This window comes from Callorhinchus milii, unplaced genomic scaffold, assembly GCF_018977255.1.
Source record: "Callorhinchus milii isolate IMCB2004 unplaced genomic scaffold, IMCB_Cmil_1.0 Scaffold8, whole genome shotgun sequence".
Classification (NCBI taxonomy): Eukaryota; Metazoa; Chordata; class Chondrichthyes; order Chimaeriformes; family Callorhinchidae; genus Callorhinchus; species Callorhinchus milii.
The window spans coordinates 14,419,563-14,437,033 of NW_024704749.1; the positions used below are offsets into that span (position 1 = coordinate 14,419,563).

Genomic DNA, 17,471 nt, shown 5'->3' on the forward strand with positions numbered 1-17,471 from the left:
ATTTTTATATAGATAGATATATATAAATATATATATATATAATTTAAAGCAGTGAACGGTGCTGATTCATGCATAAAGCAATCCAGTGCGGGAATTAGATTTAGAGCAGTAACTCCTAATAAAGTAGCAAAATATACAACTTCACTTCAGATCCCTTTCCTTCTTTTTCTTTGGCAGCCGTTCGTTTTGTAAAAAGGGCAATTTTACAAAGTCTGACAGCCGGGCTGCCAATCAGACCGACCGGGTGGCCCACACTCTCTCTGGAGCGGAGAGAGCTCTCTTGATTTAAGAGCAAACCCATGTAACAGTGTAAAATTCTGATCGATCTTTGTCTTTTTTTTTAAACCAGCAGTCACACACGTCAAATGCTTCGAGGTAACTGCCAGGAGACTGGACGGAACTCAATTCTCTCTCCTCGAGGATCTCGGTTCAAATCCAACCCAGGATGATGGGATGACAGCTTCTGTCCTTTGCCAGTTTTCCTATTTCTCAGCGAAACAGGTTTGGGCAGTGTCGGTTTCAGCTCCTTGTGTGCACGAATAGTCATTGGAAGTGAGTGCCCAAAATGTTTTGGCGACCATCGCTAGTTGCCCTTGGACGGGCTACAAGGATGGTGGGTGGCAGAAAGTAGGAGATGTCACTCTGATGAACACACTTTAGGTGCAGCCCTAAAGTTGTTGAGACAGAGTGTGGAGAGTAGCTTTATTCTGCCTTTGACCCAGGTAACCCGATCTTGGATTACTTTGACGCTGGCAGTGAAAACCAAAACAAAAAGGGAGAAAAAAAGTGAAATTTTATTCCGTTCCAAAGCACAGACATCCATCAACTTGATGCACGCGATAATCCACGCAAGGAATAAAGCTGAAATTCGAGCACAATGCTCGTCATCCATTTTTTGCTGGACGACAGTTAAATGGGGTTTGGATCGAACTCTGCTTTCAGCAAAAGACGGCAGTGCTCAAACGTCTTAAGCCTACAATCTCTCATTCGAAGGACGGCACCTCCGACAAATCAGAGCTCCCCTCAGCACTGCCCCGGAGTGTCAGCATAGACTGTGCAAGTTCAAAGCCCCGACGTGATCTTAAACAGTCAGTGCGAAACCTCTCCCAACTCTACCCGCGCCCCCTCCCACCACAACCACCGCCCACACACACACACACAGAGCTCAGTTTCTGTCAACTAATTCCATGTTTTCCATCGAATAAGAAAGTATGTGCTCATTTCAGTTGTATCTAATCATGTTAGCAATCCGAAGTGAATGATATGTCTGTGGCCACCTCTGTTATTTAGCCACTTCCACCCATCAGGGTTTCTGGATGCCTCACTGGTTACCTATACCCTGGTGAGCTCATTTCCGACCTGGCTCTAGCTGCCGACATCAAGCCAACGTTTACACCCCAAACTTCCAATAATCTTGCCGACAGAAGGAAAACCTGCTCTCTGGTGTACTGTAAATGGTGAGGATTATATAGTCAATAAAACAAAATCTGTGCGACTTCAAGGGCAGCATCTGCAGACACTTTGGAAAGCCATACAATCCCAGTTTTAAACAAGCGAAGCAGAACAGGATTAATAAAGACCTCGTCATTGACTCCGCTGTAACCAGGACAATTTTTAACGAGATCAAAACAAGGACTTGGCCTCGACCGGTGGTGCTCGTTTCAAAGAGCCATTATCGAGTAAACTTTTCGTACTAAACCTGTTCCAATCTTTATAGCTGTTTTTGCCTTTGTCGTTCCCTTCATGGAGAGCCAATCTTGGAAACTCCGCCAATAATGTGGGATTAATAGGCCAGACTGACACGAGGGGCAGCCAGTGAGCAACAACAGCAACAACATCAACAAACTCTGTGTCACAGCATGATTGAATCAAATGCCTTTTCCCATACAAAGCACAGGGACCCCTTCTGGGTGTCCCCTGGCCCCCCAGTGACACTGGCCCCAATAACCTGATCCTGTTACTGTACATACAGTGAGTGCTATTAAGAGGTCGCTGAGGTAGGTTTCCGCAAAGGCAAGTAAGCAAGCAATATCGACGGCAACTATGACAATAACTAATCCACCTGTAAGAACCTAAAAGGTCATGTAAAACAAAAGACAGGTTCTAAAGTGGATTATCTCATCAGTCTCATCGTTCTTTCTGCGGGGAAGTGACACACCCAGTTGATGCACAATCTGTTTAAGTACATTCCCAGCCTCGATGTTCATCAGGCTTCATATAAGGCACTTTGCCCTGGGCGCTGTTTGTCCACTCGTCGCAAATCTAGCGCCATGTGGAGCAGCCTGGTGCTCGCTCAGCTCAAGAGCAGAGTCTACGATGGATAGAGTCACGTCCTTGCCCGGTCAGGTTGCCTTTAGCTGCGATGATGAAGGGACTCAATTCACCCACTGCGCACTGTTACACACCCAGTCCTTCCGATCGCAATGTGATTGTATTCCTGCTAAAAGACATTTGACGTGCAGGTGGGGAACATTTCTGGCGATTGATTCTAACAGTTGAGCGGCAATCAGGTAACAATGATCAGTCCTGGCACAGCGACAAGCTTATTGAAAGAGGCGAGGGCTTACCCGCATAAAGGTCCGGATCCACAAAATCGTCCAACTTCTTGTAGTGAATGATGTAGTCCGCAATCTTGGTTCCTATTGCAGGCTGGGCATCCTGCCATTCCAGGCCGATCATCGTACTTGACGGCTCCACACTTGTCGACAGCCTCAACCTTGGTGATGAAAAACAAAACCATGATGACGGGCACTGGGGTGGGGATGTGGTGGGGGGAGAAAATCGGTGGGAGAAATAACTTGGAATGAACATCGCCCACTTCTCTTACAAGACAAGACAGCACACTGATGTAGTTTTCATCAAAGCTACACATATTCTGCATTTAAACAACCAGCAATAAAGCAGCAATGGGCATAAATATCTTGCAATAAACCGCCCTCATGTCTGCTGCCTTTGCAACCCCCTTATCTAGCGGCTCTACAGGGCTCAAACGAATGTGCATGGTTCCATGCATCAAAACACTCAACCCTAGAGAGCCAAAGAGAATAAAGTAAAATGGGTTTTATTGAGTTGGGCAGACTGAGGTTTCAGCTTACAGGACGTGACATCGGCGGTGACCTAATGACCCAGACGTTGGCCATTTTTGAGGTGCGAAAAGCTGGCCAAGAGTTCTGAGGCCAGGCAACGCAATTTGAAAATTTAGCTTTCTGTACTCATTTTGGATTTATTTTGGAAGTAAATGTCATGATCTCCCGCCCTTATTATTTTTTTGTTAATTCTCCTGCTCGTCCCACTGTTTCTTCCCATTCCTATGTCTGTTACTCTTTCTGTCCTCTCTTTTTTACTTTATTTCCCTCTCTTCCTGGCAGTGGAGTTGATCTGATCAGCGGTTAAAAAAAANGGATACCCAAATTAGCATGGAAATGCGCTGCAAAGGGTATCACTCCAGGGAACGTTCGCACCGCAATCTGTCAACGTGAAATGTCATCAGCCGGATAATGAGGGATGAGATACAAGCAGTTTAAAACATGAGAGGACCCAAGTGTGACTCCTCTCAGGTTGTAACTGCAAGCCCAAATGTTCAACCCGGCTTGCTTCATGTCCCTCACCAAATCTTAATAATAATAATCCTTGCGTTTGGTATAGAGCCTTATCACGTCATTGAGACGTCTCAAAGAGCTTCACAAAATATACTGTGAAGTGAATTGACTGTATATTTTGTGGGTGAAACGCGGCAGCCAATTGCACACAGCAGCGTCCCCACAAACAGCCGTGGATTGAGTGACCACATTTTTTTAAGGTATTATTGCCTCCGGAAAGCGATCCGCCATTCGACTAACAACCGGGTTCCTACTTACTGCTAGGTAAACAGAGGGGTGTGGAGTGAGGAATCTTGCCCAAGGTTTTGTCCTTCTGTACCACAAAAAGAAAAATACAGCAGCAAACGTCATTGAACTGACACAGGCTGTGTGGCGTGAATGTGGAGTCCTATTGGTAAATTTTAGCGGCTGACAATCCCAGTGGTTGAAATGCTGGGAAGACAAGTGTTCAGGGCATACAAGCGAGGAAATACAAGCAGCTCTTAGCAGCATTTTAATGCATCAAAGAACCACAGAAACTCTACTCCCAGTCAAGCCAGACTTGTCCTTGCAACCTCGAATTGCTGATAAAGCAAAGGAGTTGGAAGGGAGGGTTGCAGTCCTGGAATTAAATATATGTATGCCCTTCCCACATAACCCCACAAATTTCACCCACAAAATACACAGTCAATTCACTTTACAGCATATTCTGTGAAGCGCTTTGGTTCGTCTGAAAGGGATGATAATGCACTACATCAAATGTAAGGATTATTATTATTATTATTATTATAATCCCTTCAATTTGCGATTGTGGCGAGGAACAAAGGATAGACTGAGTAAGGTATTTCAAATCAATGGATGCCTGCTAAAAATATCAGGATTACATCATAAAATGCATGCTTAAATCAATGTTACACCTGATCCTGTGCTTCATTTGTATTCCAGAGTTTGCGTGGCTCTGCCAAAGAGCTCAGACGGGGGTACGATCTTATGAAAATTTATAGCCAGTGGGATTTGCAAAGTCAGGGATCTGAAAACACTCGTCTAAAGGTGATTGAAAATGTCATCAATTCACTGTCGGGTTTTTTTTTTGTTTGTGTTTCGCAGGATAAATTCATTCCAGAAAGCATCCACTCGATTTTGAGCCCCCGCTGCCAAACAGGCTGCTGACGGGGTTTCAGTGATCACATCATCGCATGGGCAGAGGACGATTTTAAAGAATAGAAGTAATAATATTGTCCGATATTATTTCTGCTCGTATTTCCTGGCTTGTATGCCCTGAACACTTGCATTGCCTAAAGTGGATGAGATGTTAAACCGAACTTCCAACCGCCAATTCCGTTGCACGTCAAGCAACCCGTGGCGCGAGTCTAAAAGGAGAAGGGAGTTTCTCCCCGGTGTTCTGGCCAACAATTTCCCCCCAGACAAAAAATGATTGATCATTCGCTTCCTGGCTGGTTGCAGGACATTGCTGTGTGCAACCTGCCTGCCTAAAAGCAGTCACGGCCATCACACAGCAAAATCTTGCGGAGCGCTTTGAAACAACATCTCGACAATCAAAATGTGAGGACGACTATATACAGTCAATTGTACACTGTAGTTCACAGTCTCATCCTTGAAGCGCTTTGAGATGTCTCGACAACGTGATAAGGCGCTGTATCAAATGCAAGGATTATTATTATTATTATTATTACTGTGAGAAATGCGCTGTATCTGTGTAGAACTGTTGTGAAATTGGTGAGGTGGTGGTACGTACCGAGGCTGAGGCAGTGGGCAACAGCTGGGAAGACCATCCTCGTCGAATGCAGTCAGATCACATCTGCACCAGTCGTCAATGACATCACCCTTTCCCAAGCACCAGTACGAGCTCATTAGTGCTGTCTTGAAGGCCTGCAAGAGATTGCGAGTAAGTGGGTGGCCAATACATTAAACCCTGGTCAGCGAGTGAGGTCACCACATCTCGTTTCCTGTAATTAAACATCGCAGCGAAAGGGCAACATAGATCACCAAGTGGACCATCTAATCCCCTGATAGGAATCAATAATCCATCTCCCGTCACTGGCACTCTCCAGCTGCAGTTAAAGTCAAGTCTTGCACCCAGTCCGGCAGAAAACTTTCTCAATTCTTTGCCCGTTTGCTTCCCTGCGATTTCGCCCACCAAATACGCGGTCAATCCACTCCACAGTCTATTCTGCGAAGACGCTTTGAGACGCCTCAACGACGTGATAAGGCGTTCTATCGAACGCAGGGATTACGATGATGATAATTTTCTGTTCTGTTAACGTTAAAGGAATACCAAAAAACTGTTTTTACGTGACACACCAATGGGAGAAAATCAACGGAATCGATCACAATTTAATCGGATACCGCTCGCAACACATCAGTGCAAAGCTCTTTGGCGACGTCCTCCCGATGTGAGAGGTGCTGCATCAAACACAAGGTTTGTTGAATTTGTTCCTACAGACAGATTGGTGTCACGTCATTGGAGTGTGAGACGAGTCAATGACTCAGAGGTGAGAGTGCTGCTGACTGAGTCAGGCTGGCACCTTGGTATAAATCAACCCCAATCAAGTAAAATACAGCGAGGGGTTGGAAAGCTCATTCACTTCAAGGCCGTTTGTGCGACTTTGCTGTGTGCAAAATCCCGTGAAGCGCTTTGGAGACGGTTGACACGGCACCGTGTCAAGCGCAGGGATTACTTGTACGGCTCGTTCCATCTTTTACCGCACGGTAGCGTTTGTTGCTAAGTGTTCTGGAGCGTTACTATTGCGCACGCGGTAAAGTAACATTCGGGAACACGCGAGACGGATAATCTCCACGTTGACGGCGAGTGCATCCAAAGGGTTGGATTCCTCTTTGATTCACATCTGGGTGCGGGATGTGCCACTGAACTCAACTCTGGTGCGAAACTGAAGACAAACGATTTCTCTTGAGGGTTAAAACAGTGTGAAGGATGTCCCAAGGATTACAGCGTAGCGAACAGGAGGGCCTTCACACGAGCCTGCGTCCCTGTATTACATAATGTCACAGCTGCCGCACCCGCTTCCTCGGACAAAGTAGGACAAGGGGGTGTGGGGTTCGACGACTGGCCTCCAAGCCCCCACGCTCCGAAGCGTAAACTCTGCACAGAGACTGCCTTCAGAGACGTTTCTGGCTCGTTCCGCTCACTCATTCAGAGAGAAGGCAAATATTGTGGCTGAGACGTTTTAATGAAAAGGGGGTGGTGGGGGGGGGGAGAGAAATCAAAGTGAGACAAACACAGCAACAAATAACCAGTGTCCGAGGTGTTGAAACCAAACTCAAACATGGACGCGGAGAGGAAGGGAGCTTGCCGCACTTAAGATTGTGCGAGGCATTGACACATATAAGTTTCCTTACTCCACATGCCTCTGTTTACCGAGCACTAAGCAGGAACCGCTGTCAAGTCGATTGGCGTCCCCACAAACAGTCGTGGATTGAAGTGACCAATTTATTATTGTTTTGTTTTGGACGGATTATTATTAGGCGTGTGGAGTAAGGAAACTTGCCCAAGGTATTGTTCGGCCGGGAATTGAACCCAGGTGTCGCGCTTGCAAGGCGAGTGCTCTAACCACTGAGCTACAATAATTTGGTCACACAAAGCTGTGCGCCATTGGCTGCCGGGTTTTGCCAACAAAATACACAATACACTACAGCTTCCAATTTAAGTCCTCCCGGTCGCTACCCCACGTGAAGGGCGCTGTACGAAGGCAAGTTGTTATTGCTGTTGTAGATTCTCTGAAGCACTTTGAGACGTCTCAACGACGCGATAAAAGGCGCTATATCAAGTGCACAGATTATTATTTTTATCGTTATCATTGTTACTTTTATTATTATAATAATAATCGTTGCATTTGATACGACCGCATTGTGTGACAGCCCGTCTCAGTTGGTAGATAAACAAGTTAAAATGTCCTTTTCACCAATGATGGAGAGCGGCGTTAAACACGGATCAGACCCAGGTTGTATTGATCCCCTGACATTTGGGCCCAGCGCCCGCACGGGTTTTTACGGTTTAATAGTTTTGCTCCAAGTTACGAAAGCTCTGTGCGCCCTTCGGGCTCTTGATAGCATTTCGAGCCTCTGTTCACAGACAAGAGCCTCACACAGTCAACTGTGTTAACAACGTGCTGGTTGCTGCTATCGTTGTGTGTCATCACCTACCAGGGAACTGCCCCAAGAAAATCAGTGGGAGACCTCTGATAAAGCAGGAACCCATCGACTGAAATTAACCACAGCTTTAAGTGATCAACACGTTCCATTTCAAGGGGGGAGCGGAGTGGGAAGGGGTAGAGGGTTCTGTAATGGGATGAGACAGTTGACATTCCAAAGATGGCTCCTTTGGCCTTGCTCTGGGGTTAAGTCCTGGCTGGGATTCCGTCGATTGGTGAGAAAGCTACACAATGTTTCTCGATGTCCTTAAAATGTTCCTCTGGCAGGGAGGCTAGCCCTGGGACAGTCTGGAATCCGATTCCTATGAAAGCAATATCCTGGAGGCACTCCATCTGGACTGGGTCCAGGTTTGGTCAGGAAAAGCAACTGTCTGAAAGTGGAGACTGTCTGCAGAGAGCTCACTTGGCCACGTCCTTCAAGTGGATTGTCACCAGCCAGTCATTCTAAGTGTGGGTACCCATTAAGCTCAGGGCTTACTGATATTACTGAACACGTCTGTGGGGAACTACGTGTCTCTTAAACTCCTGGCACCTGACCAGTCCATTAGGAATGCCATCTGAACGAGTGGCAGTAATATGACTACTGTGAACCAGTCTGCAATGGACCAGAAAGTCCTCACAACGGGAATAAAAGGAAGCGGCGATATAATCTGCTCGTCTTCTGGCACCGTCTTCTCTCTCCAGGCTTGGGGTGTAATAAAATATTCAGTTATTTTAATAACGGATCTTCCTCTGGGAGAGAGGCTGGAGGATGAGTGATCGCGCACTGCCCTCGGCACAGGGAACTCTCTGGAACCAACGAACCAACGAACGTACGAACGCAAAGCAGGAGGCTTTGAAAATGGGCTTCTCGCCCTTGCTGGTCTCTCTTCAGCCATTGGGAAGATTTAGCAGCTATTCTTGTGTGTATGGTGGGGGGGCGGGGAGCGTTGGCTTGTCGGAGGTGCTGTCCTTCGGGTGAGATGTTAAACTGAGGGCTGGTCTGTCTGTGCAGTTGGATGTCAAAGATCCCACGGCACCATGCAAAAGAAAGGGAGTTTCTCCTTGCGTCCTGGCCAACAAATCACTCAGATTAAATTCATTGTTCACTTCAAGGCTGTTTTTAGGACATTTCAAGACACAGTCAGTCCACTTTACAGCGTATCCCGTGAAGCGCTTCGGACGTCGCCATGACATGAATAGAGCGCTATATCAAATGCAAGGATTATTATTAATAAACCTGGCTGCCGCATTTGCCTGCAAAATACGCACTTTATAGTAAATCCTGTGAAGCTCTGGACCCTCTGAATTGTTGCCGATCTCAGGCCCAGGTGGAACTTCTCTTCCCACGAAGACCGAGTCACTGTTCAGCGTGTTGTTCTGCTGGGAGACCATTCGTGCCCGTCTGTCCCGAACAAACACCTCCCAGATTCTAGTTTCCACAATTAAACTGCGTGAAGTCCGGAAGCTGAATAAAGCTCATTTCCAAACACTTGCCATAAAAGAGCCTACAATCCAGTAGAAAGTCACCAATTTGTGTAGCCTCGGGGTAGAAAATTCCACCCAGTTTTACCCTAAAGGACTATTTTGTCCTACACTTTGAGATTGTGCAGAATTGTCTACGATTCTTGGAATTCAGCATTGATTTAGAATCCAGCACTGTGGAAAGCTTGCTTCCAAATCAGGGCTGAGTTGAAGAATCTCGCAGACATTCAGAGCACGTTAAATCTCGAGACAAAATTGACTCGCAGGCTAACGGTTGGTGGAATTTCAGACCTTGTATTTCGTCGCAGGTAAGCTGAAGTTTATTTATATATGTGTGTGTGTATGTATATGTGATATATTCTTCTGTTTGGGTTCCGTGCGGTACATCCTGAGTAACATCTTATACGCTGCACATTGGATTAATTATGCAATCAGACTTGTATCGCAGCCTGTAAAAGTGGGACGTAAAGGCACATCGTAACGCTGTACATTCATAGCTCGCCAGCTTCACACTCCTATAAAGTTCAGGACGGTCAGAGATTGTAGCAGATATCCAATTTCACTGTACAATACAATACTGGGAGGCATTGACAGATCCTCCTTCATAGAAAAGCTGGCTCGGACATCTCATCGGCTTCTCAACAATCCACACGCAGTCGTTGGAAAAATCTGCCACCGACGCCGAACCTTTCCTGTGACGCTCGCTGCGTGGGTACGACAGAGGTCCTTTCTGAACCGAAAACAAACCGCCAAGTGGTGTAAGGTCGTGTCAGACGCAGTCACTGGCTGCTCGGCCACTGCTGCAGCACAACATCAGCAGTCAAAGTTGTCCACCTGGCTCAGCCGGGAGCCCGCCCGCCTCTGAGTCAGCAGGTTCATGGGCTCAGGTGCCTCGCCCGGACTCTGAATCCACATAGCCCAGGCTGACGCCCCGATGGCATTGCTGAGGGAAGGGGCTGCATTATCAGAAGGGCCATCTTTGCAGATGAGACATTAAAATCTGACAACTATCCCGAGGCGCTACACGAAAACACAAGCAAGCATCCTGGCCGGCAACCTCCCAGATACAATTAAGGTTGTTTGTGGCATGTTGTCGTGAGCAAGTCGGTTTGCTTGCAAATACACAGTCACTACACGTTACAGCAAAATCGCGTGAAGCACTTTGAGACGTCCTCCCAATGTGAAAGGTGCTCTATCAAAAATGTAAGCATTATTATTATCATTAATAATAATAATAATGATGTTCTTCCAAAAAATAAATAACCTCTGCCTTTAACTTACCGCTTCACACTGCCGCTGAAAGACCCAAGAGAAAGGTTTACTTTGAGTGCACTCATTAAATGTCAGTTTACCCTTTGAGTTTTTCCTGCATTTTGGCATTAATTTAGCTTAAGAAGTGCACGCGGCTGGGAGTAAACACGTTCAATAGTTAATGTAAAGCACGCTTCAGATACTTGCGGGTGCTAAAATCTTTTGAGGCTTCTCAAACGCTGTCATAAACGAGAACTGCAGTGTCCGTGAAGGAGTTTAAGCTCTGTAAGTAGGGCAGTAAAAATGACGACTGACCAGGTTCAGCTTTTACTACAAGCAATTAGTTTTACTGCAGTGCTGTGCGCTCACAAGAACTTCTGATCTAAAATACCAATAAAGCTCACAAAGCAAAGACGTTTTTCGCATCACAACCGTTTCAAAATGTATCTCAGATGTTTCGGGAATTCTAGATTACGTATCACCCCTCCATCCTCACCCGACTCCTCCGGCTTCCCAGCACACAGAGGATACAGTTCAAGATCCTGGTCCTCAACTTCAAAGCCCTTGCTCCCGCCTACCTCTGCGACCTCCTAACCCCTTACCATCCTGCTCGCTCCCTCTGCTCAGCGAGCTCCGGCCTGCTTCACGTCCCCCGCCTCGCCCGCCCCACCATTGGCGGGTGGGCCTTCAGCAACTGTGCCCCCACCCACTGGAACTCCATCCCGCAGTCCTCCACCTCGCCTCTTCCCTTGCCTCCTTCAAGACCCATCTCAAGACCCTCCCTCTTCAACTGAGCCTTGGTCACCCTCCTTTCCCCCGCCCCTGCATTCAACCTTCCCCGATCTCGACCCCCAGCTCGAGTGCGAAACACAGATTGTTCAGCGCCCTGGGACGTCCTCCCGGCATGAAAGACGCTATTTCAATGTAATTTTTAATTGGATTTGATTGACTTATGCTCTCGGTCATTCTCCGCCCTGGTAGCCAATTGTGAGTCAAATTTAGGGGCTTCACTCATTCGCGATTCGCTGTAGCTCTGTGAAGAGCGAATAGACTGGTGTATAGCTGGATTTGGGCATCGAGAGCTATATTGAAGCATAATTATTACGTTCAACCCAGGGCCAGCGAGAGAAAAGCAAACTCTCAATGGAAAATGGAGTGGGGGAGAAAATGCGACGTTATTATCCCCTGTAATAATTATCATATACTTTGACCAAAATATGGGGTCACAGCCAAGCAATACTTATCACTGGTCTCAGCCTCCCCTGGGAGGAGAGAGAGAGAGAGAGAGAGAGAGAGAAAGACACCCAAATCATGCCTCCGTCCTTCCAACAGGGATAGCAAGCGAGTGCTTGACGCAAGACATCTGGGAGCTTAAGGGAACATCATTGGACTGTCCAAAAAATAAAAGGAAAATAGCCCATAAATAAACAAATAAGCTAAATGCAATAAAATAACAGCGATGCCTAACCTACTTTGTTGCCAGGCCTGATATACCGTTTAGTTGAAAATAGTAGTACTGTATTTTACTGCATTTGGTTTGCGCAAATTTTCTGAATGACATCGGCTCTCTCTCTCTCTCTCTCTCTCTCCTCACTGAAAATGTTTCTCCCTTGGTTCCTACCCACATGCAACAGGTCAAAACGGTCCTCGAATGACCTGAGCTGGTGCCAAGAAAAGCATCTCGTTTTCACAATAAAAAATGGCTAAATTGCATCAGTAGTAAACAGAAGAGACCACAGACATGTGGAACCGCGTAATGCTATCTGAGGTAATGCAGCAAACTTTAACCACGGGATCCGATTTTGTTTCGTTTCTGGACAGTGTTAAAAGAAAGGCAAGTTCGAAACCGGCAACTGTCTTCTCTCTTTCTAACTCAGCGAAGTTGCACGCGATGCACGTCCACAATCGCGCAGTCACTACACTTTACACGACACTCTAAGGTCTGATAATATTCCTTGCATTTGATGGAACGCCTCATCACGCCATCGAGATGTCTCAAAGCGCTTCACGGATACACTGCAAAACAGCGTGACTGTGTATCTTGTGGGCGAATGTGGCAGCCAATTTGTGCATCCCAATGTCTGACAAACAGTCGTGAAGTCAATGACTGATTTCACGGGGTGGTGGGGGTGGGGGTTGATTGTCGGTGGGGGGGTGGTGGGCGGGAGGGGGGATTATCGGCCAGGACAAAGGGTGAAACTCCCTTTGCGGGCTTTGAGATGTTTCGACAAGGCGATAAGGTGTCGCGTAAAATGCAAGGCATCCTATTTTGCTGGTTCCACCACTTATATGACGTACCCTACACTTGCCTAAAACCCTTCTAGTAAAAAAACAAATCCTGTGCATTCCCTAATTTCTGCTGCTCTTATTCGTAAAATAGGATTGACTTCCTTCCATTGATTTCTCCCCAAAGTGACCAGGGAATCTAACCTGATAAGCTCTGTGTTGCAAAGGACAACAGCGTGCATTCCAAATCCTATTCAAGTATTTGTTTTTTAACCTCATGACAATACCATTAATTCTTCCTCTCCGGCGATCTTTTCCCAAATGGCTTAAGCGAGGCAACGGAGGAACAGAGAACCACCAGCCTTGAGAGAGTTCGCTGTCTGGATGAGTTGCTGTGCGGTTTTGGATAAATCATAAGACTTCACCCTGGAGATTCCCCGCAACTTAATGTGAAACATTTCAGATGTGACATTTAGTACGCCTTCTTTAAATCATGCGGACAGCAAAGGTTCTTGTTCCTGTTAAAGAGATCAGCTGTCAGGGGTGCTGTACTCTGAGCGAGCACAGCAAGGCTGTTCCGATTCGTGCCACCACCCACAAAACAGGCTCGCTCGCTTCGCCGCGTGTGGAGGTGGGATGCGTGGAAATCTCAGCTTGGTTCAGATACCCTGAAGCACGAGGTTAGGTTTCCACGTGTGTCAGGCAGACACCCGGCTGACCAAAACCAGAATCTGTCCCAGAGTGCTCCCCGACGCTAAAACCAGAGTCCTTTTGTTTAGAAGCCTGACACTTGCAGCCAATTCCAACAAATCTCTGGATTGAGCACGGGGCAGGATTGCCGAGAGTGAGGCCACAGAGGGATTTGAAACCAAAGTTGAATAATATGGTGGGGGAAATGCCTTATGTTGACAGTCACTGCCAGGCCAAAACCTCCAATACACGCTCTCCTTCTCTCCGTCACTGCCTTTGCTTCCAACGCGCCAGTGTGTTAAATAACGCGTACCTGACAATTCCTCTCTAAGTAACATCACGCGCAAATTCAATTGGTTACAGTCTTCTGTTCCGAAGTTCGAGTATTATTAGCCAACACCCAGTGCCCAACACCCCCGTGTGCGAGCACTGACTTTAATCCAAGGTCGTGGCCAACAGTAACACAGTACAAACCGCTGAATAAAATATTGATAACAAGCTCCAATATACACGTTCCTTCTCTCTCCGTCGCTTTCATGCCGGGTGAATACCCTGGTGACTTTTACGCCTTGCCAAACAACAGCGTTAAAATGGGGGGCCGGTTCCTGCCTTTCGATGCGACATTCTCTGTGGGTTTTGCCCACTCTCTGTGGGTTTCACCGAGATTGGAGCGCGAGGAATCTTCACGGGATGCGAGCAGAGTGGGGTTGGGTTAGGTGGCTCTGGTCGGGGAAACAACCTAGATTTAATAATAATAATAATAATCCTTGTGTTTAATGGGCTTTAAAATTGCCCGCCTTCGTTTGCTATGATTTGTGTCGCAATTTTTTCTTTGGGTGGGGGGGGATGTGGGGGAGAAATTACGGTCTCCTCAAGTAAAGGTTGAGTTACTCTCACTCCATAGTTAGTGTCACATTCTTGGCTCAGGTAGACTGAAAGTGACAACTCTATAATTCCAGCACTGTTGTAGTTCATCGTATAATATATATATATATATAATATATCAACCCCTAAAATAAAGCCGAATGATAAGCACACAATTGGGTAATGTAATTTCCGAGTAGAACCAACAGCAAAAGAATTAATCTTGTATAAGCAAACAAAATACAGATTCGATATATCCGCACTTGTTCTAATCAATCCAAACTAAGCTGCTCGGGTGAAAAAAAACAACCTAACCCTACTCGAATCAGTCGTTGTTTTAATCCCCTCCGCAAAAACAAAATTAACCTTTAAACATCATCATTTTCTTTTCCCCCAATAATCTCGCCGACGCTTGATACTGGAGCTGCCATTCCATTTCGGGCATTACATCACTGACAATGATATCATGTACAGTTACAGGGAAGAGAGAGAGAGAGAGACAGAAGGCGCAGTCGGAATTTAACCCCTCGTATGTCGGATACCTTCGCTATATAAAAAAAAGGACGAAAGCAAATAGATTTGATTTGCTTTCCCCCCCCACCCCCCCCTCGCTGGTTCGGCTAACGTCCGGCATTATCGGTCCTGTGGCCACCGGGCACCGCCTGACAGACCTTACAGGCGTTATAAATAATACAGCGACAATAATACGACGTGCGCACAAGCAAACAGAGACACGAGACGGTTAGAAATTGAACAGCTATTCCGCAAGTGATCTCCTTTAAGCCCCGAAGAAATAAAAATGGCTTCTTCATTTTTTCCCCCCCCCCCCCCTTTTCAAATACAAACAGCAGATCTTTTCCCTGCACGCTTCCCACAGGAGACCGCTCTTGAGTGCTCCTTTAGTCTAAGCTATTCTGCAGCTGTTAGGCACAGGCTCCAGTCGATGCTAATTACCCTTCACTACAAAGCACATTCGGAGTGCGCGTTAAAAAAAAAAATACCCTTTAAAAATAAGTCATTTGTTTGAAAATCGCTCCGGTTCCTGGCGATGACAGGGGCAGAATTAATTTGGACCGTGGGGCGCGAGCGTTTTCGAAGGCGAGTTTGCCCTCGGCAAATAGTTTTGCGCAAGGAAACATTACGAAGAGAAAGCGCATTCCACTGTCAAAGGCATTCCCCTCCCAACCCCCCCCCCCCCCCCCCACAACCCCCCTCCTCCACCTTTTTTTTAGATCGAATTACACGTCAGGAGGGGGCGATGCACATCCCTTCGGAATACGATCCGTTAAAACATATTTAATCCGTAAAGATTTCAGGTTCTCTTGAGGGGGGGGGGTGTGTGGGGGGGGGGGGGGAGGGTTCGGGGGGGGTAGGGGGAGGGTACCAGCAATAGCACGGCACTGAAGATGGGAAGTAACGATTCGGGACAAACCTTTGTGCTCGATCTTGATCGACCTGGAATTATCAACCGCAATTTTTCGGGTAGGGAGATTCCTGACTGTTTTTTCAATAAAACATTCATTCGGGACATGTTGTTGTTTATGTTTTGTTTGGTTTTATTCCCCCCCCCCCCCCCCCGCCCCCCCCATCACCCACGGGCAGACGGGAGCTTTAGCGCCTCTTGTGGACAATGTGTGTGAATGCAGCCCTCATGTGGAATGAAAGCACGATCGGTTCTGGGACTTGACAGGGCAGCAAAAAAAAATGCAACATCCTAGTTTTCGAGTAGAGCTACACACGCAGTTATTTACAACCACACGACACACACACACAGTTATTTACACACACACAACACACAGGGATACACAGTTTGCTCGGCGAGCACTGACCTGCTTCCCATCCCTCGCCCTATCCACCCGACAATCGGCTGGCAGGCTTCTGGGCATTCTGTCCCCCATCCCTGTTCCTCCGACTCCTTCCCTCCACTCGTTCCTCTCAAGACTCCCTTTGACCATGTTTTCCGTCATCACCCACCACCGCCCTGAACCCTCTCAGTTGCCACCCCAGCTCAGGTGCCCATCCAGCAATGTCAAATGCTTTGAGAGATCCTCCCAATGTGGAAGCTGTTGCACAACAACAACTTACATTTACGTTTACAGCCTTCATCGTCTCAGAGCGATAACCATGGCTCGTTTGACGTCGAGACAGACAGAACGTGTAAATATATATTGTGTTGCGTGGAAGTGCAGCACTGATGGGAGCGCTGGGAAAGCTTCTCCCTGGCACTAAAACACTCGATGGCGCTTTGAGGAAAGCTCGAAGCAAACGATGTTCTTCGAACGGAGAACATTCGGGATTGCTCAAACCGCACGACGGAGTGGAGGAAGGGACCGGGGCGTCCACGGGAACTCCCAACGAAAATGCCGGGCGTGTGAAAAGACGCATTTACAGGGAGCGCCGAGTTTGCAAGCGTGAGCTCAGCAAATCCAGCTGCTGCTGGGGTGGGAAGGATCAGACCATTTTGTGCATTAATTCCTTCGCCCCACCCCAACGAGCGGGTGGGCACGACGGCGACGCGTTTGGTAATAAAACTCCGTCGCGTTTGATGTTCAAATGTTCCATTTTGTTGCAACAAAAACAGAAGACACCTCTGCCGAGGGATTTTTTTTACTCTGTAGTTTTTGTTCTTTTTTTGCTCTGGTTTTTTGCTCACTGTAGTGAAAACATTTCCCTTTTAATGATGTCTTCTCTATCGCTTTCATTTCTGGTTTCTCTCTTTCTGGTTTCTGTTGGTCAAGTTAACCTTTTGAGCGGCGAGCACGTGACTGATGGAAGAGATTTCATTCTGGGGGTGACCAGCGCATAAAATGGGTTTGGAAAGCGACCAGGTCTGTGTGACCGGAACACGTTGCCCAAAAGGTCCCCGTGACCAATACAACGGGACCGTACTCCCAGATTTTATTTGTGGCTCTGCGCCCTTTGTTTTGTGCTCCACTTTCATGAGTTTGTTCCCGAGTCAATTGGCGTTTGGGAACAGAGTGAGTGGGGGGACGGGAGGCGGTTGGGGAGGGAGGGGTGGGGGGGACGAGGTGGAGAGAGGAGTAGGGAGGTGTTTGGAGAAATAACGTTTCGATGCAAATAACGAATGACATCTTTTTTTTTACAAGAACAAAAATAATGAGAGAAAAGGATAAAGAGGGAGTGATAAAAACATTTTTTTTTATTAAGATCCAGGGTAGCGGCCTGAACAAACTGCGTGCTCTGGTAG

General features: G+C 47.0%; 1 protein-coding gene across 6 annotated transcripts in view; it reads right to left on the bottom strand.

The window, feature by feature from the left end:
• Positions 1-17,471, bottom strand: part of LOC103180398 (astrotactin-2) — a 390,078-nt gene that overhangs the window by 100,310 nt on the left and 272,297 nt on the right. For all 6 annotated transcript variants that reach the window (XM_042337318.1, XM_042337320.1, XM_042337323.1 and 3 more), the window contains 2 exons: positions 5,335-5,468; positions 2,568-2,716 (listed from right to left, as the gene is read on the bottom strand). In XM_042337318.1, the coding sequence (XP_042193252.1) occupies positions 2,568-2,716; positions 5,335-5,468 (283 nt within the window). The remainder of the gene's footprint in view (positions 1-2,567; positions 2,717-5,334; positions 5,469-17,471) is intronic.